The 24,464-nt window shown below is 44.7% G+C and overlaps 1 protein-coding gene across 1 annotated transcript in view; it reads right to left on the reverse strand.

Annotated features, from left to right (window-relative positions):
* Positions 1 to 21,902, reverse strand: part of cmip (c-Maf inducing protein) — a 37,278-nt gene extending 15,376 nt beyond the window's left edge. The window contains exons 1-4 of the mRNA XM_084018548.1: positions 20,964 to 21,902; positions 4,584 to 4,709; positions 1,447 to 1,497; positions 166 to 327 (exon numbers count right to left, since the gene is read on the reverse strand). Of these exons, the coding sequence (XP_083874674.1) occupies positions 166 to 327; positions 1,447 to 1,497; positions 4,584 to 4,709; positions 20,964 to 21,299 (675 nt within the window). The 5' untranslated portion in view covers positions 21,300 to 21,902. The remainder of the gene's footprint in view (positions 1 to 165; positions 328 to 1,446; positions 1,498 to 4,583; positions 4,710 to 20,963) is intronic.
* Between the last annotated feature and the right edge of the window lie 2,562 nt (positions 21,903 to 24,464).

Raw genomic sequence — 24,464 nt, forward strand, 5'->3', positions numbered from 1 at the left:
ATCTCAGTGCTGCAATGGCTGCTTTTATGATGCTACACTGTAATTCTACAGTTTGCTTTCTTGCTTCTTCTTATCAGCGAAGCTACATGCAGTTAGCTTCATATACGGATAGTTTGACAATTTGGCACTTGTTTGCTGTGTGTGTGTGTGTGCGTGCGCGTCTACCTCGGCCAGCAGCGTGGAGATGATGTGCAGCGGCGCCTGGTGGATGGACTCGTCCTGCAGTGGCGAGGTCAGAGCCATGTCCACCAGCGCCCGGATCTCCTTCAGCACCACGTCCCAGCGACTCGGGTTGTTCAGGACTTTACGGTATTTGTAGATCTTTTTCTGTCAGAAACACGGAGCAGCGGTCACAATCAAGCAGACGCCATTATTCTCTGGCGGCGCTGCCGGCATTGTTGAGGATTATTTTTTCACTAGAGTTAAAATAATTGAGACTGATTCACGATATTATCCCCATAATCATCAAAATATACTTAAAATGGCACTAAAACAAACTTGACATCCCGAACATGATCCTAACCCCCCCTGCATGACATAATGGATGAATACATTTAAAAACAAATATATAGGTCACTTCTCCACCACTAGTGAGCCGGATGTCTTCTTTCACTTGAAGATACTCATCACGATAATGAAACTTCACCATGATCACCACCTTTGAGAGACTTTATTGCGATATAATACCACATCTATGTGTTACTGCGGATTTCACAATTTTGCACTGTGAAATTGTACACGTTATTATTATAACACAGTGTATATATGGCTGCATATGTGTATGTATAGTGTATTTAACATTTTATGGTAATTTTTTAGTTCTTGACATATTCTTTGTAACTTGTGCCACTGAACACCAAGATAACGCCCTGGTATGTGAAAACGTAGTTGGCGATGAACTCCTTCCTTCCATCACTAGTGACACCTCTGACCTCATTAACACACCTGATGTCACCGTTTCTCTGCAGCGAAAGCAGGTAAACAGGAAAGGCCTGTGAGGAGTCATCACACTGCTGCTTTCTACAGAGCAGATTATTGCTCGACAGTGTGGAGGAAATTAAATCATAAGGCAGCAAGTGTGTTCAGACACTCTGAACTATTTCAGGCGTACTTCCTGGTACGGCCTCATGTGGATCAGGGAGTCCAGTGTGATCCAGCACCGACGGCTTCAGAGGGGCGACCCCCATGAAGGTCTATAATATACACACGTATGTATATATACACATGTGTATATATATATATATATATATATATATATACAAATATATACGTCAGACTGTGAGAAGATCTGTGATGTAGCACAAACCCATTTTGTTTTCAACATTAGGAACCTAAACTTACATGTATGTGTTTTTAAATATAAGGATGAAACATTTAAATAAAAAAATCCCCTTAGATGTGGCTGATACGTACGAATTAATAGTTAAATACAAACAGTAACCTTACCTTCCACTGCAGGGAGTGAAACCACTGGTCCCTTAAATAGCTGTTGGCAGCCTGCAGCAACACACACACACACACACACACACAAAACGATTTGTTACGTGTGATCTCAGGTAAAAGGAAACAAACCCACAAACGAGGATCTCTTGTCATTTAGAAGCCAGTCTCAGCTCTCAGAAACAAACGCGTAAAAGGTTATTATTATTCCTGTTAGCATTATTGTCCTAATCTATATGTGTAACCATCATGTTCTGTCTGGATATCCTGAATTATTCTGATCATTTCCAGATGGGTGTGATGTGTTCTGGGGGACACGTTTACAGCGCTATATAGTGATGTCACTCTGTGACACGCGTACTCCTGCCTGTTTACGTCCAGCTGTGAGTGTTGGAGACAAACCAACTACAATGCAGCTTTAACGCCTCTAAAATGTTCTGCAACATTAATTATCCATACCTGAACCTAATATTCAACACCATAAGTTGAAGTATCTGGTTATTATTTATAAGACAATGTGGACTATGTGGGTTTGATATGATGAGTTTGAATTGTTGCTCAACTCTGATTGGTGTACGTGACCAGCGTTTTTTTTCTGCCAAGCCCCACACACTTCAGACTAGCGACAAGAGACGGAACTAAATTCATCATGTGAAACCACCACAACTGCATTTTCTGCCGCAGAAAGAAGCTGAATGACAAAGTGGGTTTGTAACAGAGATGCTGATTCACACACGATCAGTCATATTGACATGAAATCCCTTCTGCAGTAGAATGTGTAGCTCCTGGTCCAGACTACATGACTCTAACTGGACTGCTGTGTCGGCTCAGACAATAGTGAGTGTTGCGGACAACAATTGAATGTTCTATGTTGTGTTTGCATCCAAACACAAAGTCAGAGCAAAGACATGAATACATGCAAATTCTCACTGTTTGAAATATTTCAACTCAAGCAGGAAATGTGTCCTAAATGGAGGAACCAAATGTTGTCACCTCAGTCTGTGGTCCCTCAGAGGTCTACGATAGGAGATCACATTAGTCCAGAGACCTGACCAGACTATGTGGAGGAACCAGAGACTGTCTGTGGTCCAAACAACAATTTCCATTCAGAAAACAAGCATTTTAAAAGTAGTTAGCTTGTCGTCTTGCAGACAGACCTTACAAAGCATGACTTCACACGTTTTACTGATCACCATCATCATGGAGTTATTTCAGCATCCTTTTAATCTGGTTATTGATATTAAATCACAGCTAAATACTTTATTCTTGATTCCTCCAGCTGTGGTAAACCAGCCCACGTGGGTCTTGCTAGATCCAGTGAATCCAGCTTGGTGAAGTCCACCGAGCACCTCTGGATGATGTCATGAACTCAGACAGGACAGCGGTTTTCCTGGTGTTTCTGGGATTTCACAACCTGGGCTGCGGTCAGTCTATTTTGCTTAGGAAGGTTCCTAACTGAAGAAATTAGGTTGGTTGGTTTTCTTTTATGATCATCACAAAAGTAGGAAGTGACTAGCAAACTGAGTAGCAAACTCAAAGAAATGTACACAAAAAAAATTGTTGCATCTAGATGCATCGAGAACCGGTTTATAATCGAATCGTTGACTATGAATCGTAATCAGATCGAATCATGAGGTGCCAAGAGATCCCCACCCCTAACGATGATGGTGATGGTGATGATGATGATGATGTTTCCCCACAGGAAGCGACGACAGCGAGGCGATGAGAGGAGAACTCACATTCCTCAGTCTGAATCATTTAATTGCCGCCACGTCATCCTCCAGGCAGCTACACAGATTGTGCGCAGTTTGGGTTTTCAAGTTGAATTCCCTTGAAATTTAATGTTGTTTCTGTTTTTTCTCTCCAATAACTGACCAATATTTTTTTTCAGTTCACACCACTGCAGGGAGCCTGACTGGTCTTAGCTCATGGATAAGGAGCTGAACTTGACCTTGAAAGTATAAACTGTGTGAGTTTGTCAGCGGTTCAACAGGGATCAGCTGATGAGGAGGGTTTACCCCGGGGACCCCCACCTCCAATACTGGGAGGTCACTGGGCTGATGGGTACCAGGACCAGATGTTCTCTGTTCTGTGGACTCTGTCGTAGTTTAGACCCTGGTGTCAGGTGTCCAGTACAGGTTCTGGTCTGTCTAGTCTGAAACATTACAGCTACCAAACCAGACAGTCTAGCTCTCTCCATTATGATGGGATATTAAAAGCAAGCAAGTATATCTGTAAACCATTCATGTAGGCAATACATGAATGCTTCACAGAGGCAAAGATATAAGAATTTAAGCATTAAAAAATCTTGAGCATTAAATGCATAGAATTAATAAAAAAATAAAAATAAAGGATTAAAATAGTTAAAATAAGATATCTTTTGGACAGGAGACGAACCCATCCTTGTTATCAGCAGAGCTCCATTCAGAAAACCAGGAAAACAACAACTCTAATTAGCGACCAGATGTTCTGATAAAATGAGACTCAGCATCTTTTCTGAATCTGTCCAAGCGTCTCCTGTAATCCATCCAACACATAATCCACCAGAGACCAGGTGTTGAAGTCTGGTTTTACCGGGTTTCTCAGGAACCTGAAGTGGACTAAAAGGAAGAGAGTGACACCACTTCACCTCAACCAGAGCTTTCTACACCTATTGTGGTGTCTTCCTGATTTTAGCAGCTTTCCTTCATCAATGTCTCACAGAATTTCATCTGGCTTTATTATCATTTAGTGAGTTTCTGTCTCCTTGCTGCAGTACCACTCCCCACCTGAACTGGTACTGGTGCACCGGAGGGTTAAACACTGTTTAATGTGGTTGTAAATATGAAGAAGAAATCACATTAACTCAAGTATAGGAGTCATCCAAATACTGAACACCATGTACATTTTTAAATAAATAAATTTTAACCTTTTAAATTAATGTGTCATCCATTATCCATTACTCTTCCTGACGTTTTAGATTGTTGCTGTGGTAACGTTTCATTATCAGTATTGCAATATTAATGGAGGGTATCATACCAAAGTCAAAAGTGCAGCATGACACTAATTCCAACCTGCATTAACAGGTGACCGGATGCATCACAGGGTTTTGGTGTAAATTAATGCTGTAAAGTGTGCAGCCAGCAGCTTGTTGCTAAGGTTACCTGCAGCAGGACGGTGCCGCCGGGGAAGCTGAGCTGGACACAATACTTGGGGGCGTTGTCCCAGGAGAGGAGCTGCAGGTCCTCTATGGAGCTGTAGGACAGCGACGTCTCCATGTAACCGGTGGGCTGGATGGGAGACAGAGACAGGGACAGAGAGAGAGACAGGGACAGAGAGAGAGACATTAGTCGGCCGCTGTCTGACATTTACACCACACACCGTTTATTTAAACAGAAAAAAAGGGCATTTATTTTTACTGGCAGTCAGCTGGGGAGACAAAAAGAAACCTGCCCTGGGTAAACAAACCGGGCCAAACACAACCGCGGCTACAGAGCACACACGGTAATCTGTATCAGCCGGGCTCGGACATGTGATGCCGCTCCGACTGAATACTCACTGAGCGCTGAAAACAAAGTGGAAAATCAATTTAGCAAAAAGCCATTAATCACACAAATACACAAACATCACGTAGAGAGACATTGTTGATACGCACACACACACACACACACACACACACACACACACACACACACACACACACACACACACACGCACACGCACACGCACACGCACACCAAGCCATGGAGGTGGTGTGTCAGAGACCTGATCCACAGACCTGATCCAGGTCTCATGGCCATGGGAGCTGGAAGCAGATGTATCTGAGTAACAGGCCACAACCTGTTTGCTCGTCTCACAACGATGACTGAAACACTGAGAGATGACCTCAAGTTTCCGGCCTCAGGAACAGAAGAGTCTTTGGGGGGGGGGGGGACAGAACTGAACAGATAAAAATAACGAGGCCGAGTGAAGCCACAAGGAAGTGGAGCACGTAGAGCTCAGAGAAACGTTTCATGTCAATAAGAAGTCTGTCAGTGAGGCAGAACATGATTCATGTCCTCAGACTGAACGACTTCCTGTTACTCACCAAACCGCCTCACTTTTATTTACGGTTAAACTCGTCCTGAAACTCTGTTTATGAGTGATTTGTTTTAATTGTTTCGTCTCTTCTTCTCTCTATCAGTTTCATTTGACATCATTGTTTGTCTTTCTATCGTTCTGTTGTCTTGTATCTTTGTTTGTCTGTCAAAGCACTTTGTAAACTACAGGACTACAGGACTACAGGATTACAGGACTACAGGACTACAGGATTACAGGACTACAGGACTACAGGACTCCAGGATTACAGTAGTACAGGACTACAGGATTACAGGACTACAGGACTACAGGATTACAGTAGTACAGGACTACAGGATTACAGGACTACAGGATTACAGTAGTACAGGACTCCAGGATTACAGGACTACAGGATTACAGTAGTAAAGGACTCCAGGATTACAGGACTACAGGATTACAGTAGTACAGGACTCCAGGATTACAGGACTACAGGACTACAGGATTACAGGATTACAGGACTACAGGACTACAGGATTACAGGATTACAGGACTACAGGACTACAGGATTACAGGACTACAGGACTCCAGGATTACAGTAGTACAGGACTCCAGGATTACAGGACTCCAGGATTACAGGACTACAGGATTACAGGACTACAGGATTACAGTAGTAAAGGACTCCAGGATTACAGGACTACAGGATTACAGTAGTACAGGACTCCAGGATTACAGGACTACAGGATTACAGTAGTAAAGGACTCCAGGATTACAGGACTACAGGATTACAGTAGTACAGGACTCCAGGATTACAGGACTACAGGATTACAGTAGTACAGGACTCCAGGACTCCAGGACTACAGGACTACAGGATTACAGGACTACAGTAGTACAGGACTACAGGATTACAGTAGTAAAGGACTCCAGGATTACAGGACTACAGGATTACAGTAGTACAGGACTCCAGGATTACAGGACTACAGGATTACAGTAGTACAGGACTCCAGGATTACAGGACTACAGGATTACAGTAGTACAGGACTCCAGGATTACAGGACTACAGGAGTCCAGGACTAGAGGACTAGAGGACTCCAGGATTACAGGACCCCAGGAGTCCAGGATTACAGGACTACAGGACTCCAGGATTACAGGACTACAGTAGTACAGAAGTACAGGATTACAGGACTACAGAAGTACAGGTGTCCAGGATTACAGGACTACAGTAGAACAGTAGTACAGGACTACAGAAGTACAGGTGTCCAGGATTACAGGACTACAGAAGTACAGGTGTCCAGGATTACAGGACTACAGTAGAACAGTAGTACAGGACTACAGTAGTACAAGAGTACAGGTCTACAGTAGTACAGGATTACCGGACTACAGTAGTACAGGACTTCAATAGAACAGGACTACAGGACTTCAGTACAAGAGTACAGGACTACAGTAGTGCAGGACTACAGGACTGCAGGATTAAAGTAGTACAGTACTAGAGGAATACAGAACTACAGGAGTACAGTAGTACATAACTACAGGAGTACATGACTATAGTACTAGAGGACTACAGGACTACACCAGGAAGACACCACAGTGTAGGAAGTGGTGTTGATGAAGAGAACGTGAGAACTGAGAAACCCGGTAAAACCAGACTTCAACATGTGGTCTCTGGTGGATTATCTGTTGGATGGATTACAGGAGACGCTTGGACAGATTCAGAAAAGATGCTGAGGCTGGACCTGGACCCCAACCGTCCTCTTGTGGATCCATTCAGTCCTCTAGCAGATCCGCTCACACACCAACTCTTATTAAAACACGTCACACAGAAAGTAGCTGCTAATAGAAATAACTACATTGTCAACTCTCCTGTTGAATCAAAACTTGGTAACAATACTAATATACACCAACTTACTAATGTTTATGATGATTTATATTAATCTGAGCAGCTAAACCAGTTCTTAAGCAAATAAGATGCTCAGTTACCTCATACAAATGTAAATACATGCATCATCCAACCAGTAATCACCGTCATTATAATGACTGAGACAATGAAGCTGTAAATCTGCTGCTGCTGCTCTCAGACAGACAGACAGACGGGCAGGCAGAGAGATAGACAGGCAGGCAGACAGACAGACTGCTCTGCTTCACACAAACACATCTGAGCAGCTCCATCGATGCAGCAGCAGCTTCCTGCCTGGTCGTCGAGCAGGTGGTTCTCTTTATTTGCATCCATCTCACTGTCATGCCGCCCCCCCACCCCCGATGAACAAACGGGCTATTCCTTTATTTACACCTCCCTCCTCTGTGTCTCACATGCACACACACTAAACCTGTGTTGTGAAACTGCATACAAACAGGATTTTCATTACGGACGACGTCCACAGCAAATATTGATTCTGGACGAGATGTCTCATTTCCTCGGGAGAGTGAACGTTGGCCCTGCTCCCTGTCTCTCTGTCTACCCGTCTGTCTGCCGGACGAGCTCAACCGGGACGCACACGCCAGACTAACGAGACGAACTGCAGAATAAAGAGCAGAATGTGATCTTGTGTGCTGAAGGAGGAGATGAATGGTGTTTTTGAAAAGGCTGAGCAGAACGGAGACAAACAGAAGGGACTTCAATTTTCTGATAACCGGCCGAGGTTGCCATAGATACGACATCCTGGACAAGAGCATGTGGTGATTCTCTTCCTTTCCTTCTTTATACTCAGCTGTTTTCCTCCTGCTCCTCTTTCTGTTGTGCTTTTTAAGGTGGAGAAGACTTGGAGGAGGCTTCAGCTTCTCTCCTCTCCTCACGGCTGCGTTACCATAGAAACAAGGGGATGAGGATGTATGTTGTGTTTTATTTTTGTTTCCAGGGAGAAACAGACGGGGAGCAAAGAAAACACAAAGATAAGAATCATCATCAGAAATCATGATGTATGAACTGCATTATGAAAAATGTTGAATACCAGGTGCCTATGTAGCTCCCTTGGTAGGCAGCGACGCAGGTTTGAATCCGACCTGTGGCCCTTCCCTGCATGTCCCCCCCCCCACATGTAGTAGTAGTAGTACTGTAGTATAATACGTGTAGTAGTACTGTAGTATAACACACATAGTAGTAATACTGTAGTATAACACGTGCAGTAGTAATGTAGTATAACACATGTAGTAGTAATACTGTAGTATAACACGTGCAGTAGTAATGTATTATAACACGTGTAGTGTACTTTTATGTTCACCATAGCTCTCTGCCAAATCTTTTAACGTCTGCACTGTTTTTTTTATTATTGCAAATATGTTTTTATTCTCCTTGTCTTTCTGTAATGCATTTTAAACTTGCCTTTATTTTCTTTTAAATTCTTCTATTTTTGTTCAATTTATTGTATGACATGTTGTGAAGCACTTTGAGTCTGCCTTGTGTATGAAAGGTGCTATACAAATAAAGTTGCCTTGCCTAGTAGTACTGTAGTAGAACACGTGTAGTAGTACTGTAGTAGAAGACGTGTAGTACTGTAGTAGAAGGCGTGTACTAGTACTGTAGTAGAAGGCGTGTAGTAGTACTGTAGTAGAACGTGTGTAGTAGTACTGTAGTAGAAGGCGTGTAGTAGTACTGTAGTAGAACACGTGTAGTAGTACTGTAGTAGAAGGCGTGTAGTAGTACTGTAGTAGAACACGTGTAGTGGTACTGTAGTAGAACACGTGTAGTGGTACTGTAGTAGAAGACGTGTAGTACTGTAGTAGAAGGCGTGTACTAGTACTGTAGTAGAAGGCGTGTAGTAGTACTGTAGTAGAACGCGTGTAGTAGTACTGTAGTAGAAGGCGTGTAGTAGTACTGTAGTAGAACACGTGTAGTAGTACTGTAGTAGAAGGCGTGTAGTAGTACTGTAGTAGAACACGTGTAGTGGTACTGTAGTAGAACACGTTTAGTAGTACTGTAGTAGAAGGCGTGTAGTAGTACTGTAGAAGAACACGTGTAGTGGTACTGTAGTAGAACACATGTAGTAGTAATGTAGTAGAACACATGTAGTAGTACTGTAGTAGAACACGTGTAGTAGTACTGTAGTAGAACACGTGTAGTAGTACTGTAGTGTAGTGTGTTTTCTTGTGCACTCGCAAAGCACGCCCTGCCAGGAGGTTTCCATGTGTCTGCCGGCACCAGAAGGGCTCTTGAGGCCTAAGTACATACAGTATATTTGAAGCATCCGTAGCACAAAATAATATTCGTTTCTAAAGAGAAGACGGAGTTCTCCTCTCCTCTACTCCTCTCCGTTTATATGCATCTAGTAATAGCGTACCACCACTGCTAGGTGCAGGAGTGAAAACACTGACTGTAGTATAACACGTGTAGTAGTACTATAGTATAACACATGTAGAAATACTGTAGTATAACACACGTAGTAGTACTGAAGTATAACACAGTGTTGTAATAAGACCAAACCAGCGATATCTACCAACAGTCCTGATGGATCTGATCCTCGCAGTCATGGAGCTCCTTTGTTTGTCCAGATCCACATGAATGAGTCTCTCTGTTCCCACATCACCATGAACACACACTGGGTTTTATTCTGACTCAATCCCACAACTTATTTCTTTACTTAGAAACTGGTTTATTGGGGATTTCAGGAACATAAAATAGCGTCAAAGAGTTTAAACTGTTAAACACCAAAACAAAACCACGACCATAAACATATATAAAAATGAGAAAAGAAGGAATGTAAAAAGAAAAACAACAATTAAAGAAAAAAGACATCCACAACATAATGATGACTCCCTCCAATCAGGAATGAGGGAAGTTCATCCTCTTAATGAACCTGAAGAATGGACCCCATTAAATGAGTTTCCCTATTGGTCAATATTAATATTCTAGCTAGTAGAGCGACAAAACTTGTATGTATTTTTTGGCTGGACCAGAGAACCGGCACTATAAGTGGCTTTGTGGCTGAGTAAATGAGTGAGTGAGTGAGTGAGTAACTGACTGATCAAGTTGCACTATTGGTCAGTTGAGTGACGTAGACCCACGACGTCACCAAGGGGCGTTAGCACAGCAGCCGTAGCTAACTTTAGCACAGCAGCAACATTAGCACGCCTGCAGCTGGCGTCTAAACAATCTAACTTCACCCCTCATAGACAGCTAAACTCAGTGTGAAGCATCGCAAACTTCATCAACATGGTTACGTGATTAATCGCCTCGTTGTATACATTGTTGTTGGAGATAACTGGGCTGTTTATTAGGGTTGTAAACGATAAATCGATGCGACCGGATAATCGGTTCAACAAGTGAGATATACGGCTGCATCGGTAGCAGCCTCCTCAATCGATACGAATTATCAATGAATCCCTAGATAAATGACGGGTAGCGTCCACGACACTGTCCTGTGACCGCCATCCAACGATTCAGCCAGCCTTTTTTTTGGTCCATGTCTAAAAATAAATACATTCACATGTGATTTTGTTTGGGTTTTTTTTTTTTTTTTTTGCCAGTGCCATACAGCCACAATGTTTGGAGATATGTGGTATTTTACATATTTGAAAAGAAACTATTGTACCGTCACTTTCATAGAATCGGCTTCTTTATTTTATAAAATATCTATAACAAATATTAACCGTAGAATCGAATCATATCGTTCTTACACTGTATGGAATCGATTCGAATCGGTCTGTAATAAAAGGATATCGTTTTTGAATCGAATCGTAACCTGTGTATCTAGATGCATATCGAACCGTTTATCACAAAGAGATGTGCAACCCTACTGTTTATTGACTGTGATAACTGTAGCGTCCCCTCTTCTGTCCTTTCCTGCTCCCTCTTTTCCTTCTCTCAACTCCTTCTTGACAGCTTTTAGTTCACTCTTGAGTGAAAACTTCATCTTATTAGATGAAACAGACAGAATCTGCAGTTTGAAAAAAGGTAGCAGGTTGCAATATAAGTGATCGTTATACCCGGCATATTGCAATGTGTTTAAAATATCAAAAGCATGGTAATAATATGGTATCGTGGACACATGAATACTCCCACAGAGTAACAACAACCATATAAGAGGACATTTGAGAGCACATTTCTTCCTCTTCCTGTTCCCGTCACCAAGAGAACATTATCACATCCTGCGTCTCATATTTACCAATAACCACACCACCAATAACCACCCCCCGACAAACAGGCATGAAGCTGTGACCCCGATGTGACGGACGGCTGAGGTGACCTGGTAGCGGTGTTTGTTCCCGAAGCCTCGGTGGGGCCGACTTACCGATCACACACCAACATGAACGGTCATAAATGCCGCTCAGCGACTCACACAGCTCAGCCGCACTGCTGGACTCACTTCCCTGAACGATAAGCTGCTCCACTTCTCCATTCGCTGAGGGACAACCAGCTCGCTGCTCAGAAACTAAGACGACAGGAACACAGCTCCTGCAGACCTGCAGTCATGTAGGCCTGCAGCCATGCAGCCGTGCAGACCTGCAGCTGTGCAGCATGCAGGAGACTCGACCCACTCAAATTAACTTGAAAGCAACAAAAGCTCCAACCAATTACCGTAAATCCTCTAATACTGCCCTAACATTGGCCGGTCTCGCTGTCGACGGAGGTAAATAACGGCCGGTCTCTAATGGAGGCCGGGGCAAGTGTCCACAGGCAGCATTATTTCCACGCTTCCCATTCATTGTCAGCCGTACAATGCCTTCGCGTCACGGAGATTTTGGCTGAAGCTATATAAGAGGATTTACGGTATGTAAGAAGCCCTGCAATGCATTCGCCTGACGGCGAGTGTCGAGAGACAGTGCGCCGCAGCCTCCCGCAAGCTCTCGAAAATCTTTTAAACTGACCGTTGTCGATCTAAAATAAAGACAGATTCAGCAACTGCATAGCTTATTTCTCGCTTAAAATGTTTTCAGAAACACTTTTTGGTGAACTATTGTCGTAAAATAAGAGAAAGTTTCCAAACAAGCCGCCATGTTGGTCGGTTTGAAATCCGGGAGCAAACAGGACAGCTGTGAAAGCGATCGTCCAATCAGGTGCAGCCATGAAGTGTGCGTGTGATTGCATGAAGGAGAGCGCCTGTCAATCATCCTCCTAGTGGCAGCCCACCAAGCGTGCAATACTAAGAAGCGGTAAACGTTGTTTTCCGTAATATGGCAGCTGCGGAGCACCTAATATTTTATAGGTTCAAATAGACACAAAATCTCGTTTTTATTCATTCTACTGGTAGTCCGTTTTGCTCAAATAGAAATAGGGGCCTGTCTCTAATTCTGGCCTCCTTCCAATAAAGGCCTAGGCCGCGATGCGCTTGAGTAAATAAAGGCCCAGGCCTATATTAGAGGATTTACGGTATGACCACATCCGTTATCGGGACATAAAGTGTGGTGGGGCCGGCTGTCATATGGCACGAAAAACGATAAGAAACTAAAATGTAAATGTGAGAATGTGCTGCTTTTTGATGCAAACCCACTAAAGGGCCCCAGGTTAAAAAGGATCTAAAGGATCCCGGGGTAAAACTTAACTAAAGGACCATGAGATAAAAGCCACTAAAGGGTCGCTCCAAATTCAAATTTGATTGATTTCATTCACACACCATTAAAGGAGAAATCCGGTCATTTTTGACCCCATTTTCATTTCCCTCGCGCGACTGTCCAAGATTTGTCACTGTACTGGCTTGAAAACAGCTCCAGAGTGAGGACGGCAGACGGGAACTTGCGCAAGACTTGCATTGTTTTGGCTCCCGGCTACTGTTTAGCTGTAAGCAGTCGTTGCTATGTTGTAACATAGTCAAACATATGGATATAACAGCTTCATGGATTTATTACGGACAGGACGACTGCACAGCTCGGTCGTTTCTTTATGGATACAAAATCTACGAGGAAAACGTTTTCGTTTCTGCGGTGACTGGGAGGGACGAGCGCCCGGCACGTTACTAGCTGAAGCTATCGTTGCTATGTTGTAACATAGTCATACGGACATAACAGCTTCATGGATTTATTACGGACATGAAGACTGCACAGCTCGGTCGTTTCTTTATGTATACAAAATCAAAACTACGAGGAAAACGTTTTCGTTTCTGCGGTGACTGGGAGGGACGAGCGCCCGGCACGTTACTAGCTGAAGCTATCGTTGCTATGTTGTAACATAGTCATACATATGGACATAACAGCTTCATGGATTTATTACGGACATGACGACTGCACTGCTCAATCGTTTCTTTATGGATACAAAATCAAAACTACAAGGAAAACGTTTTCGTTTCTGCGGTGACTGGGAGGGACGACAGGCGCTCGGCTATCTACTGCTAATGTCTACGGGGTGATTTGAGGTGAGTAACTCCATGCAAAAACAGCATTGTACAGCAACTGCTATACAACGAAAACTATACTAGTACTGCTATATAATGGCACTTCAGCCTTGGCTTAAACTCTCATTCTCTCTGCTGGCCTCCAGGAGGCGACTCCTCTTTGATTGTATAGAAGTCTATGAGAAACTGACCCAACTTCTCTCTTGACTTATTATCTCAGTAAACATTGTAAACATGAGTTTATGGTCTCAATCTCTAGTTTCTAGTCTTCTTCAATCCAACACAATGTTAGTTTATATACAGTCTACGTCACCTTTTCGTTGTGGGATTATCGCTCCTTTTCTCCACAGCGTCGCTAATGTAAAAAGTCCGGAGACAGAACGGGGGGAGCTGGGAAGCCGGAGCAGGAAGTGACGTTTTGATGACGTGTTATGTGAGCGACCCGCCAAAAGGGGGATTGTACGAGCTCAGAATGCTCAGAAGAAGATAGAAAGCCGGTAACCGCTCACTCTCGGCCGCCATTCCACCGATACGGCTTTTACAGAGCCGATAACCAGTATTTGTCTGCAGTAAAAAAAAACATCTGAACACACAAAGCTGCAGGAAGCAGCTTTTATTATTAAGCCGAAGAAATTAACAAATAAATAAAATAGTTCCCTGAAGTTTTATAAAGTTTTTAGAATAAATATAATAAAGTCGACCTGAAGCTCTTGATACGAAACCAGAGGAGTTTAAAGAGCATGAACAGACGGAGGAACTGCAGATATCAGCGTGCACCGATAGCAGGAGGAACTGCATCATGCTCTTCTGGACGTCATCCCGTTCACGCACGCTGATAATCGTCCTTCTAAGTTTCAACAAGTCGGCCTCAGTCTGACTGCAGCTCAAGGACGCTCACATTCCTCCCTTACAGGAACAGATCAATACTTTGACTTTACGAAGAGAAAGAGAAACTTTAAGTAGGGAAACTAGAGTCTGGTTTGACCAGAGTGACGTCCAAAGGGGGACCAGGGTTTCACATCTCCTTGTGGTCTGGCAGGAGCCCCGGAGGACCGAGCTGCAGACGTCACATGAAGGAGGCCGGACCAAACATCGCCCACACTTCTCCTTTCACCAACGCATTAGACGTTCCACTTTCCCAAATACAGAAACAACACAGGGATAAAAGACACTTCCTGAACACATCTGAACTTTAATAACCAGGACTTTATATGAATCAGACCTTTAAGCCTTTATGGATAATTTTTCATACATTTTACCAAATTTGAGCATCTTTGTTTCCTGATCCATTCAATACAATTCTGTATTTATTTGCTGATTCTGTAACATAATTATGTCACTCACCACTGAATTAAATCAGTTTCTACTTTACATTTTTTCTTCAATCCAACAATAAAACTTGTTTATCGACGGAAGTTTAACACAAATGAAAAACAAGCAGGGAATAAATATAGAAATGCTACGTTTGGCACCATGAGACCTTATTTTGAGAAAAATAGATTTTTAGACTTTGTATGCAGGCCCCATGCGGAAAACCCACTTTGCATCTGGTGTGACGGCATTTTAATTCTGCTGTGACCAGCAGATCACCTTTACACAGACACCGCTGTGTAACCAGCTGACAGGATATCTTTTGCTTTTTATTCTCCCATTAAGCCCCATCAGGGACCCCCGCTTGAGCAAATGAGGGCTCCTGGTGCCAGTTCAGTTGCAGAGAACCCTGTGGTACCGGGGACCAGGTTTACTTAAGGTCTTTCTGGAGAACGTGGAATGAGCAAAGGGTCCACACAAGGTGGTCCACTGTACCGAGGCCAGACCTGCAACACAGAAGGAGCCAGACCAGAATGCCGGTGAACCACCAGAGCCTGTTGATTGAACGATTTGTACGTTAATAACTTGTAATAATCCGGACTGAGTCCATTTATTCTGAATTCACTCTGACTGGAACCGGAGGCAATGAATCCTCCTGAGTTCTGCTGAGTCATGTCTCTGGGGCCGACCCGGACCGGAGACAAAAGCCAGACGTTCGATCGTCAAGTGAGAAAGTGTCTTTACAGAATTAAAGCTTCTCGCTCAAGTTTCAAGCTTTATTTCTCACATGCAGGTGCTTTTGCTCATCTTTCCCATGCATCGACTCATTCTCACCTCAAACAGGCCGACACACAAACACCACTGCCGTCTGGTCTCAGATCAGTTTACTGCCAGTTAAAACCACAAGATAGAACCCCGACCCCCGTAGAAAAGGGACCGTTGTGGTGATGTTGCTCCTCATGTGATCGTGAGCCCCTGCAGACGGGACCAGGAGACCCCAGAGCCCCCCTGATTGGTTTCTAACAGCCAGATTCCTTTCATCTCTGCCTTTTGTGAAGGAGACCCAGTGCAGGAAGTGCCCGCTTGCACTCGCAGCCTCCTGACACAGATGTGATGTGATTTTCTACACACAAGGTTTTAGTTGGTGAAAGCATCCCGTCCACAGAGCTCAGTTCCCACCGGCGTCCCAGCTATGTGCGTGGGGACGCCGTTGAGTCGACTCTCTGTGGTCCTCGTTGGACACCGTCTCTGTAAAATGCAGTAAATCCATCGCCATTGTTCTTCTGCCCACACGAAGAGCAGCACAACAACTCCACTGAGGAAACGCATACTCATGCTTCGCCCTGAAGAAAAGCCTTAACGGAGAAGAATGTTTGACATCGACAAAGACAGAAATACACGGCGGCTGTAACCTGGCGTATGAGAGCCATCGTAGCAAGAGAAAAGGAATCGGGAAGGGGGGGTGGGGGGCCAATATTCTGAGAAAAAAAATCTAAAATTTTAGAGAAAAGTAAAAAATGTACTGACTATAAAGTCGCAAATCCAAGAGAAAAAAGTTGCCAATTTACGAGATAATAAAGTAATTTATTTACCAGAAACTTTTCCCACAATAAGAAGCGTCTCAGAGTCTGCAGGAAGTAACCCAGCACAGTCGTCCAGCTCGGGTCTGATAGGCTCACATCCAAAAAGCCTTAAAAGGAGGAGTGTTGATAAAACACCGGGCTGGCTTTTTGCTAAATGTCAGACGTGTTGATAATAACAGAAGGAGAAATAAAGGCTTTTATTACAGAAGGATCCTTCTATAAAAAGGATGCTACATCATCGAACGCCACCAAAGGACTGTTCCAGTGTGCCAGATCCTTCAGAATCCTTCATTCATTGTGGATCCTCCAGGTTCCTGAAATACCCACAATCCTTTAGGCACGACACATTTCCTTCCCTAGAAACATGCTACTAAACTTTCAGCTAGTTCACCCTCAACAGTCAACAAAATCTGTTTCTGAACAAATTTGAGGCAGGAAATTGCCTCAATTTAATGTATGTATGTATGTATGTATGTATGTATGTATGTATGCATGCATGTATGTATGTATGTATATACACTATATTGCCAAAAGTATTCACTCACCCATGCAAGTAATTGAAATCAGGTGTTCCAATCACTTCCATGGCCACAGGTGTATAAAAGCAAGCACCTAGGGATGCAGACTGTTTCTACAAACATTTGTAAAAGAATGGGTCGCTCTCAGGAACTCAGTGAATTCCAGCGTGGTACTGTGATAGGATGCCATCTGTGCAAAATGTAAAATATATATATATATGTGTGTATATATATATATATATATATATATATATATATATATATATATATATATATATATATATATATATATATATATAATGACGGTGTATATATGTATATATATGTGTATATATATATATATATATATATATATATATATATATATATATATATATACACATACATACATACGTACGTATGTTAGGTTATGTGTTGTTTGTGTGGTTTTCTACAGGCATTAAGAACAAACAGAGTCCGATGGCTTCAAATGTTTATTACTGAGTAGCAAATTAACTTCTTTGTATTCTTATTAACAATTACATCAATAACTCACAAGCTAACGTTGGGCTAGCTGAAGCTGCTACTGCCGAGGCTACGGTTGTTAGCTGACCATAAGTTATTGCCTTCAACAATCATAATGTTCATTTCACTTCCTGTTTGTCAGAACCACGTCCACTTCCTCTGACTCAAAGGGGAACTGAAGCCGTGACCTTCTCCATGATGCATGCCAGCACCCTTGCCAGGTGTGTTCAAACGTGTCATCGCCAAGTCCTCGTAAGAAGGACCCGGCTTGGAAGGACACCCCTACCAAGGAAGGCTGCTTTACATTGAGAACCACCTGGAATGTAGACCAGACCAGGCGTCAGCAGCAGGAGGCAGAGACTAGACGCTCATGACAGGTTTGGAATTGAGACAGCGATGACTGACTGAGTGCCAGACGGGCTCCAGCCAGTCATATGCTTGCAAACGCAGCAGCTGACAGGAAGTACACTGGGGACAAAGGTGTTGCCTTGGCAACAGAACGGCAATGAAAAGCTCTGTAGCTGATATTTCTGATTCATGTCACCATTTGGCTCGCCAGGTAGAACCCCATATTACTGCTAGAACCCCATATATATTACTGTTATAACCCCATATAAGTGTTGGAGCCCATACTACTGTTAGAACCCCATATTACTGCTAGAACCCCATACTACTGCTAGAACCCCATACTACTGCTAGAAACCCATACTACTGCTAGAACCCCATACTACTGCTAGAAACCCATACTACTGCTGGAACCCCATACTACTGCTAGAACCCCATATTACTGCTAGAATCCCATATATATTACTGTTATAACCCCATATAAGTATTGGAGCCCATACTACTGTTAGAACCCCATACTACTGCTAGAAACCCATATTACTGCTGGAACCCCATACTACCTCTAGAACACCATAGAGACCCATATTATGGTAAGAACCCAATATACACTGCTCAGAAAAATAAAGGGAACACTAAAACAACATAATGTAACTGCAAGTCAATCATGTTTCTGAGATATCAGCCTGTCCAATTAGGAAGCAGCACTGATTGGGAATCAATTTCACCTGCTGTTGTGCAAATGGAACAGACCACAGGTGGAAACAAGCAAGACATCCCTATAAAGGAATGGTTCTGCAGGTGGTGACCACAGACCATTTCTCTGTTTTCGGCCTTTCTGGCAGATTATTTTCTTTTTTTAATTTTGGCAGTGTTTGCACCACTAGAGGTAGCATGAGGCGGTTTCTCCAACCCACAGAAGTTGCCCAGTTAGTGCAACTCATCCAGGATGGCACATCAATGCACACTGTGGCAAGAAGGTCTGCTGTGTCCCCCAGCACAGTGTAAAGAGCATGGAGGAGATTCCAGGAGACAGGCCAGTACACCAGGAGACAGGCCAGTACACCAGGAGACAGGCCAGTACACCAGGAGACGTGGAGGGGGCTGAAGAAGGACAACAACCCAACAGCAGGACCAATATCTGCTCCTTTGTGCACGGAGGAACAGAAGGAACACTGCCAGAGCCCTAAAAAGTGACCTCCAGCAGGCCACTGATGTTCAAGTTCAACTCAAACGGTCCGAAATCGACTCCATGAGGGAGGTTTGAGGGCCCGACGTCCACAAATAGGGCCTGTGCTTACAACCCAACACCGTGCAATGCGATTGGCATTTGCTAGAAATCACAGATTGGCAGGTTTACCATTGGCACCCTGTTCTCTTCATGGATGAGAGCAGGTTCACCCTGAGCACATGTGACCGACCTGACAGGGTCTGGCGACGCAGCAGAGAACGTTCTGCTGCCTGCAACTTCCTCCAGCATGACCGGTTTAGCGGTGGGTCAGTGATGGTCTGGGGAGGCATTTCTTTGGAAGGTAGCACAGCCCTCCATGTGCTTGCCGGAGGTACCCTGACTGCCATTAGGTACCGGGATGAGATCCTCAGACCCTTTGTGAGAGCATATGCTGGTGCAGTGGGCCCTAGGTTCCTTCTAATGCATGACAATGCTAGGCCTCATGTGGCTGGAGTGTGTCAGCAGTTCCTGCATGATGAAGGCATTGATGTTATGGACTGGCCTGCCCGTTCCCCAGACCTGAATCCTATTGAGCACATCTGGGACACCAAGTCTCGTTCCATCCACCAATGCCATGTCACACCACAGACTGTCCAGGAGTTGACTGCTGCTCTGGTCCAGGTCTGGGAGGAGATCCCTCAGGAGACCATCCGTCGTCTCATCAGGAGCATGCCCAGGTGTTGTAGGGAGTGCATACAGGCAGGTGGAGGCCACATGCACTACTGAGGATCATTTTGACATGTCTTGAAGAATCTCCACAAAAGTTGGATCAGCCTGCGATCTGATTTTACACTTTGATTTTCGCTATGATTTTGAATCGAGACCTCCATAAGATGAGGATTTTGATTTCATTAATCATCTTTATGTTGTTTTGTTGTCAACGCATTGCACTTTGTAATGAATAAAGATTTCAAACTGGAATATTATTCGTTGAGAACTAGCATGTGGTGTTTAGGTGTTCCCTTTATTTTTTTGAGCAGTTTATTAGTTAAACCCAATATTACTGTTAGAGCCCAATATTACTGCTCGAACCCCATATTACTGTTTAAACCTCATATTACTGCTAGAACCCATATTACTGACAGAACCCCATATTACTGTTAAAACCTCAGATTACTGATAGAACCCCATATTACTGTTAAAACCTCATTTTACTGATAGAACCCCATATTACGGTTGGAACCCCATATTACTGAGGATGGATCATCATCACCGTGTCCATCAGGAGATGGACAAGAAGCGGCACAAACACCAGGTGTGATGTAGACCTGAGGGCCCCCGCTGAATGGCTCTTATTTCCAGGAACCAATAGGAGAAGAAGCTTGTGTTCAATAATTCAGATTAAAAGCCAAACAATAACCATTAACACACACACACACAGTCCGCCCCCCCTGGACCCCCAGCATGAGAACCAGAAGCAGCTCACGAACCCAGCACGGGGGTGGCCGGGGTAGTGATGGGGAGGAGGGGTGTAGGTGCCTGGGCTGCGTGGTGACACGCTGCCTTCTGGGAAACTGCGTCAACAACACACTGTGGCTAATCTTGGTGCGTCCAGACAAGAAAAGACAAACAGCGAAGTTGCCTGTGGAATGTGACACGCAGCATATGATATAGCGTCAGTCACGCGCGCACGCACACGCTCACACTCTACCCCTCTCTCTCTCTCTCTCTCTCTCTCTCTCTCACACACACACACACACACACACACACACACACACACACAGGAGGCTTGAAAGCGACTCACGGTGGCCGAGGTCAGGCTGCCGTCCGTGAGGGTGAGGTGGTGCGGCTCCCACCGCCTCAGGAACTTGGAGGTGAGGATCTTGCTGAGGAAGGTGCGAGGGTGCTTCACCACGCACACCTGGATGTCGCCCTCGTGCAGCAGCTTGTAGCGCATACCGCCGCCGCCGCTGCAGTGGTGCAGCGACCTCTTGCAGGGCCCCGCGCTCGGCTTGGTGTTGTTGTTGCCCTCCGACATCTCCCCCAGCAGAGGCTTGTTCTCCTCGCACTGGTAGAACTGGTTGTTGTGGAGCTCGTTGCCCCCGCCGCCGCCGCCGCCGCCGCCGCCGGTGAAATCCATAATCAGTAATCCAACAGTTTATTGTCTCCAAATGTTATTCTCGGGCCGCGGAGCGCGTCGACGCGTCACCAGAATCCTGCATGTATTTAAAAACCAGAAGCGGATAAGGTCGCTGGGATCGAGCTGGGCTAGGGGAGGGGAAGGGGGGTACCTACCTACCGAGCTAGAACAGGACCCGAGTCCGGCAGAAACGCAGTCTTAAGGCCGGATATCCACACGGCGGAAGGTTTTTATGATACAGAACAAATAATCCACCATTTTCCTCCGCGTACAAAGACCGTAGACCGTCTCCGCGGTGCGCGTCTCGCGTCCTCCCCCCCGCCGCCACCAGCTCAGCACGTCAGGGCCATGGCCTCATCCACCGCGTCCGCGGGGCCACACACACCGATCCGCCGCGAGACACGAAGAAGAAACGCCAGCGAAGCTCCAATGGCGGCGGCTCTCGACTCCTCCGTGGGGGTTCGTGGTCATTACAGGCTCTCCGGTCTCAGCTTCCTTTTATCCGGTCTTCCCCCCTCCGATCTGGAGCGTCGAGCAGCCAGCAGCACTCTCCGGTAGCGGCGCGCCGATTGGTCCGTACTCGTTCATGTGATACGGGGCTGACGTCAATGGGGAGGCGAGCGGATGAGCCGTGTGTCTTTTGCGCTTGACTGTCTGCCGAGGGCGCACGCTCAACCCCCTCTCCCTGCCCCTCCTCCCCCTCTGCGCGTAAAAACACGGAGGAAGACGCAGGGATTTCAAGTGAATCCTGCTTTTCACTGGAAATGATGCAGCTGCTTATTATAATAAAAAAGTGGTCATGGAGACTTTAACAAGCTGTGAGCTCACTGTTGTGATCCAGAAGTAAAACATAGAGCCTGATTAAATTTTTGTATCATGTATTTATCTTGCATTTATTCAGGGAGACCTTATGATGTATTTCTTCTTATTAAGGATTATTTGGTTGTTTTTCACTAAAAAATATGTTCACAAAAAGTTGTGTCTTGTCTGTGATTCCAGCATGTATTTGTGCCATTTTAAGAGTTTTAAGCATATTTTGATAATTATCAGGATAATGTGTCATTAAAATGTTAATATCGTCTCATGTCTACCAAGTTGTGAATGAGTTGCTTATTAGAATATCTGAAGTTTAAACTAATTAATAAAATGTTTTCCATTCAAATGAATACATCATTGTTATTTGTACTTTTTTTTACATTTATACTTTTTGGGAAATTGTTCAAGCTGCATGGCGGTGTCTCTCCCTCTCACAGCAAGAGGGTCTCGGGTTCGAGTCCCGGTTTGGGTTTGCATGTCAGCCCTGTGATAGACTGGTTACCTGTCTGTCTCTACATGTCAGCCCTGTGATAGACTGGTTACCTGTCTGTCTCTACATGTCAGCCCTGTGATAAACTGGTTACCTGTCTGTCTCTACATGTCAGCCCTGTGATAGACTGGTTACCTGTCTGTCTCTACATGTCAGCCCTGTGATAGACTGGTTACCTGTCTGTCTCTACATGTCAGCCCTGTGATAGACTGGTTACCTGTCTGTCTCTAAATGTCAGCCCTGTGATAGACTGGTTACCTGTCTGTCTCTAAATGTCAGCCCTTTGATAAACTGGTTACCTGTCTGTCTCTACATGTCAGCCCTGTGATAGACTGGTTACCTGTCTGTCTCTACATGTCTGCCCTGTGATAGACTGGTTACCTGTCTGTCTCTACGTGTCGGCCTTTGATAGACTGGTTACCTGTCTGTCTCTACATGTCAGCCCTGTGATAGACTGGTTACCTGTCTGTCTCTACATGTCAGCCCTGTGATAGACTGGTTACATGTCTGTCTCTACATGTCAGCCCTGTGATAGACTGGTTACCTGTCTGTCTCTACATGTCTGCCCTGTGATAGACTGGTTACCTGTCTGTCTGTCTCTACGTGTCGGCCTTTGATAGACTGGTTACCTGTCTGTCTCTACATGTCAGCCCTGTGATAGACTGGTTACCTGTCTGTCTCTACATGTCAGCCCTGTGATAGACTGGTTACCTGTCTGTCTCTACATGTCAGCCCTGTGATAGACTGGTTACCTGTCTGTCTCTAAATGTCAGCCCTGTGATAGACTGGTTACCTGTCTGTCTCTACATGTCTGCCCTGTGATAGACTGGTTACCTGTCTGTCTCTACGTGTCGGCCTTTGATAGACTGGTTACCTGTCTGTCTCTACATGTCAGCCCTGTGATAGACTGGTTACCTGTCTGTCTCTAAATGTCAGCCCTGTGATAGACTGGTTACCTGTCTGTCTCTACATGTCAACCCTTTGATAGACTGGTTACCTGTCTGTCTCTACATGTCAGCCCTGTGATAGACTGGTTACCTGTCTGTCTGTCTCTACGTGTCGGCCTTTGATAGACTGGTTACCTGTCTGTCTCTACATGTCAGCCCTGTGATAGACTGGTTACCTGTCTGTCTCTACATGTCAGCCCTGTGATAGACTGGTTACATGTCTGTCTCTACATGTCAGCCCTGTGATAGACTGGTTACCTGTCTGTCTCTACATGTCTCCCTGTGATAGACTGGTTAACTGTCTGTCTCTACATGTCAGCCTTTGATAGACTGGTTACCTGTCTGTCTCTACATGTCAGCCCTGTGATAGACTGGTTACCTGTCTGTCTCTACATGTCAGCCCTGTGATAGACTGGTTACCTGTCTGTCTCTACATGTCAGCCTTTGATAGACTGGTTACCTGTCTGTCTCTACATGTCAGCCCTGTGATAGACTGGTTACCTGTCTGTCTCTACATGTCAGCCCTGTGATAGACTGGTAACCTGTCTGTCTCTACATGTCAGCCCTGTGATAGACTGGTTACCTGTCTGTCTCTACATGTCAGCCCTGTGATAGACTGGTTACCTGTCTGTCTCTAAATGTCAGCCCTGTGATAGACTGGTTCCCTGTCTGTCTCTACATGTCGGCCCTGTGATAGACTGGTTACCTGTCTGTCTCTACATGTCAGCCCTGTGATAAACTGGTTACCTGTCTGTCTCTACATGTCAGCCCTGTGATAGACTGGTTACCTGTCTGTCTCTACATGTCAGCCCTGTGATAGACTGGTTACCTGTCTGTCTCTACATGTCAGCCCTGTGATAGACTGGTTACCTGTCTGTCTCTACATGTCAGCCCTGTGATAGACTGGTTACC

The sequence above is a fragment of the Eutrigla gurnardus genome, assembly GCF_963514095.1.
Source record: "Eutrigla gurnardus genome assembly, chromosome: 9".
Classification (NCBI taxonomy): Eukaryota; Metazoa; Chordata; class Actinopteri; order Perciformes; family Triglidae; genus Eutrigla; species Eutrigla gurnardus.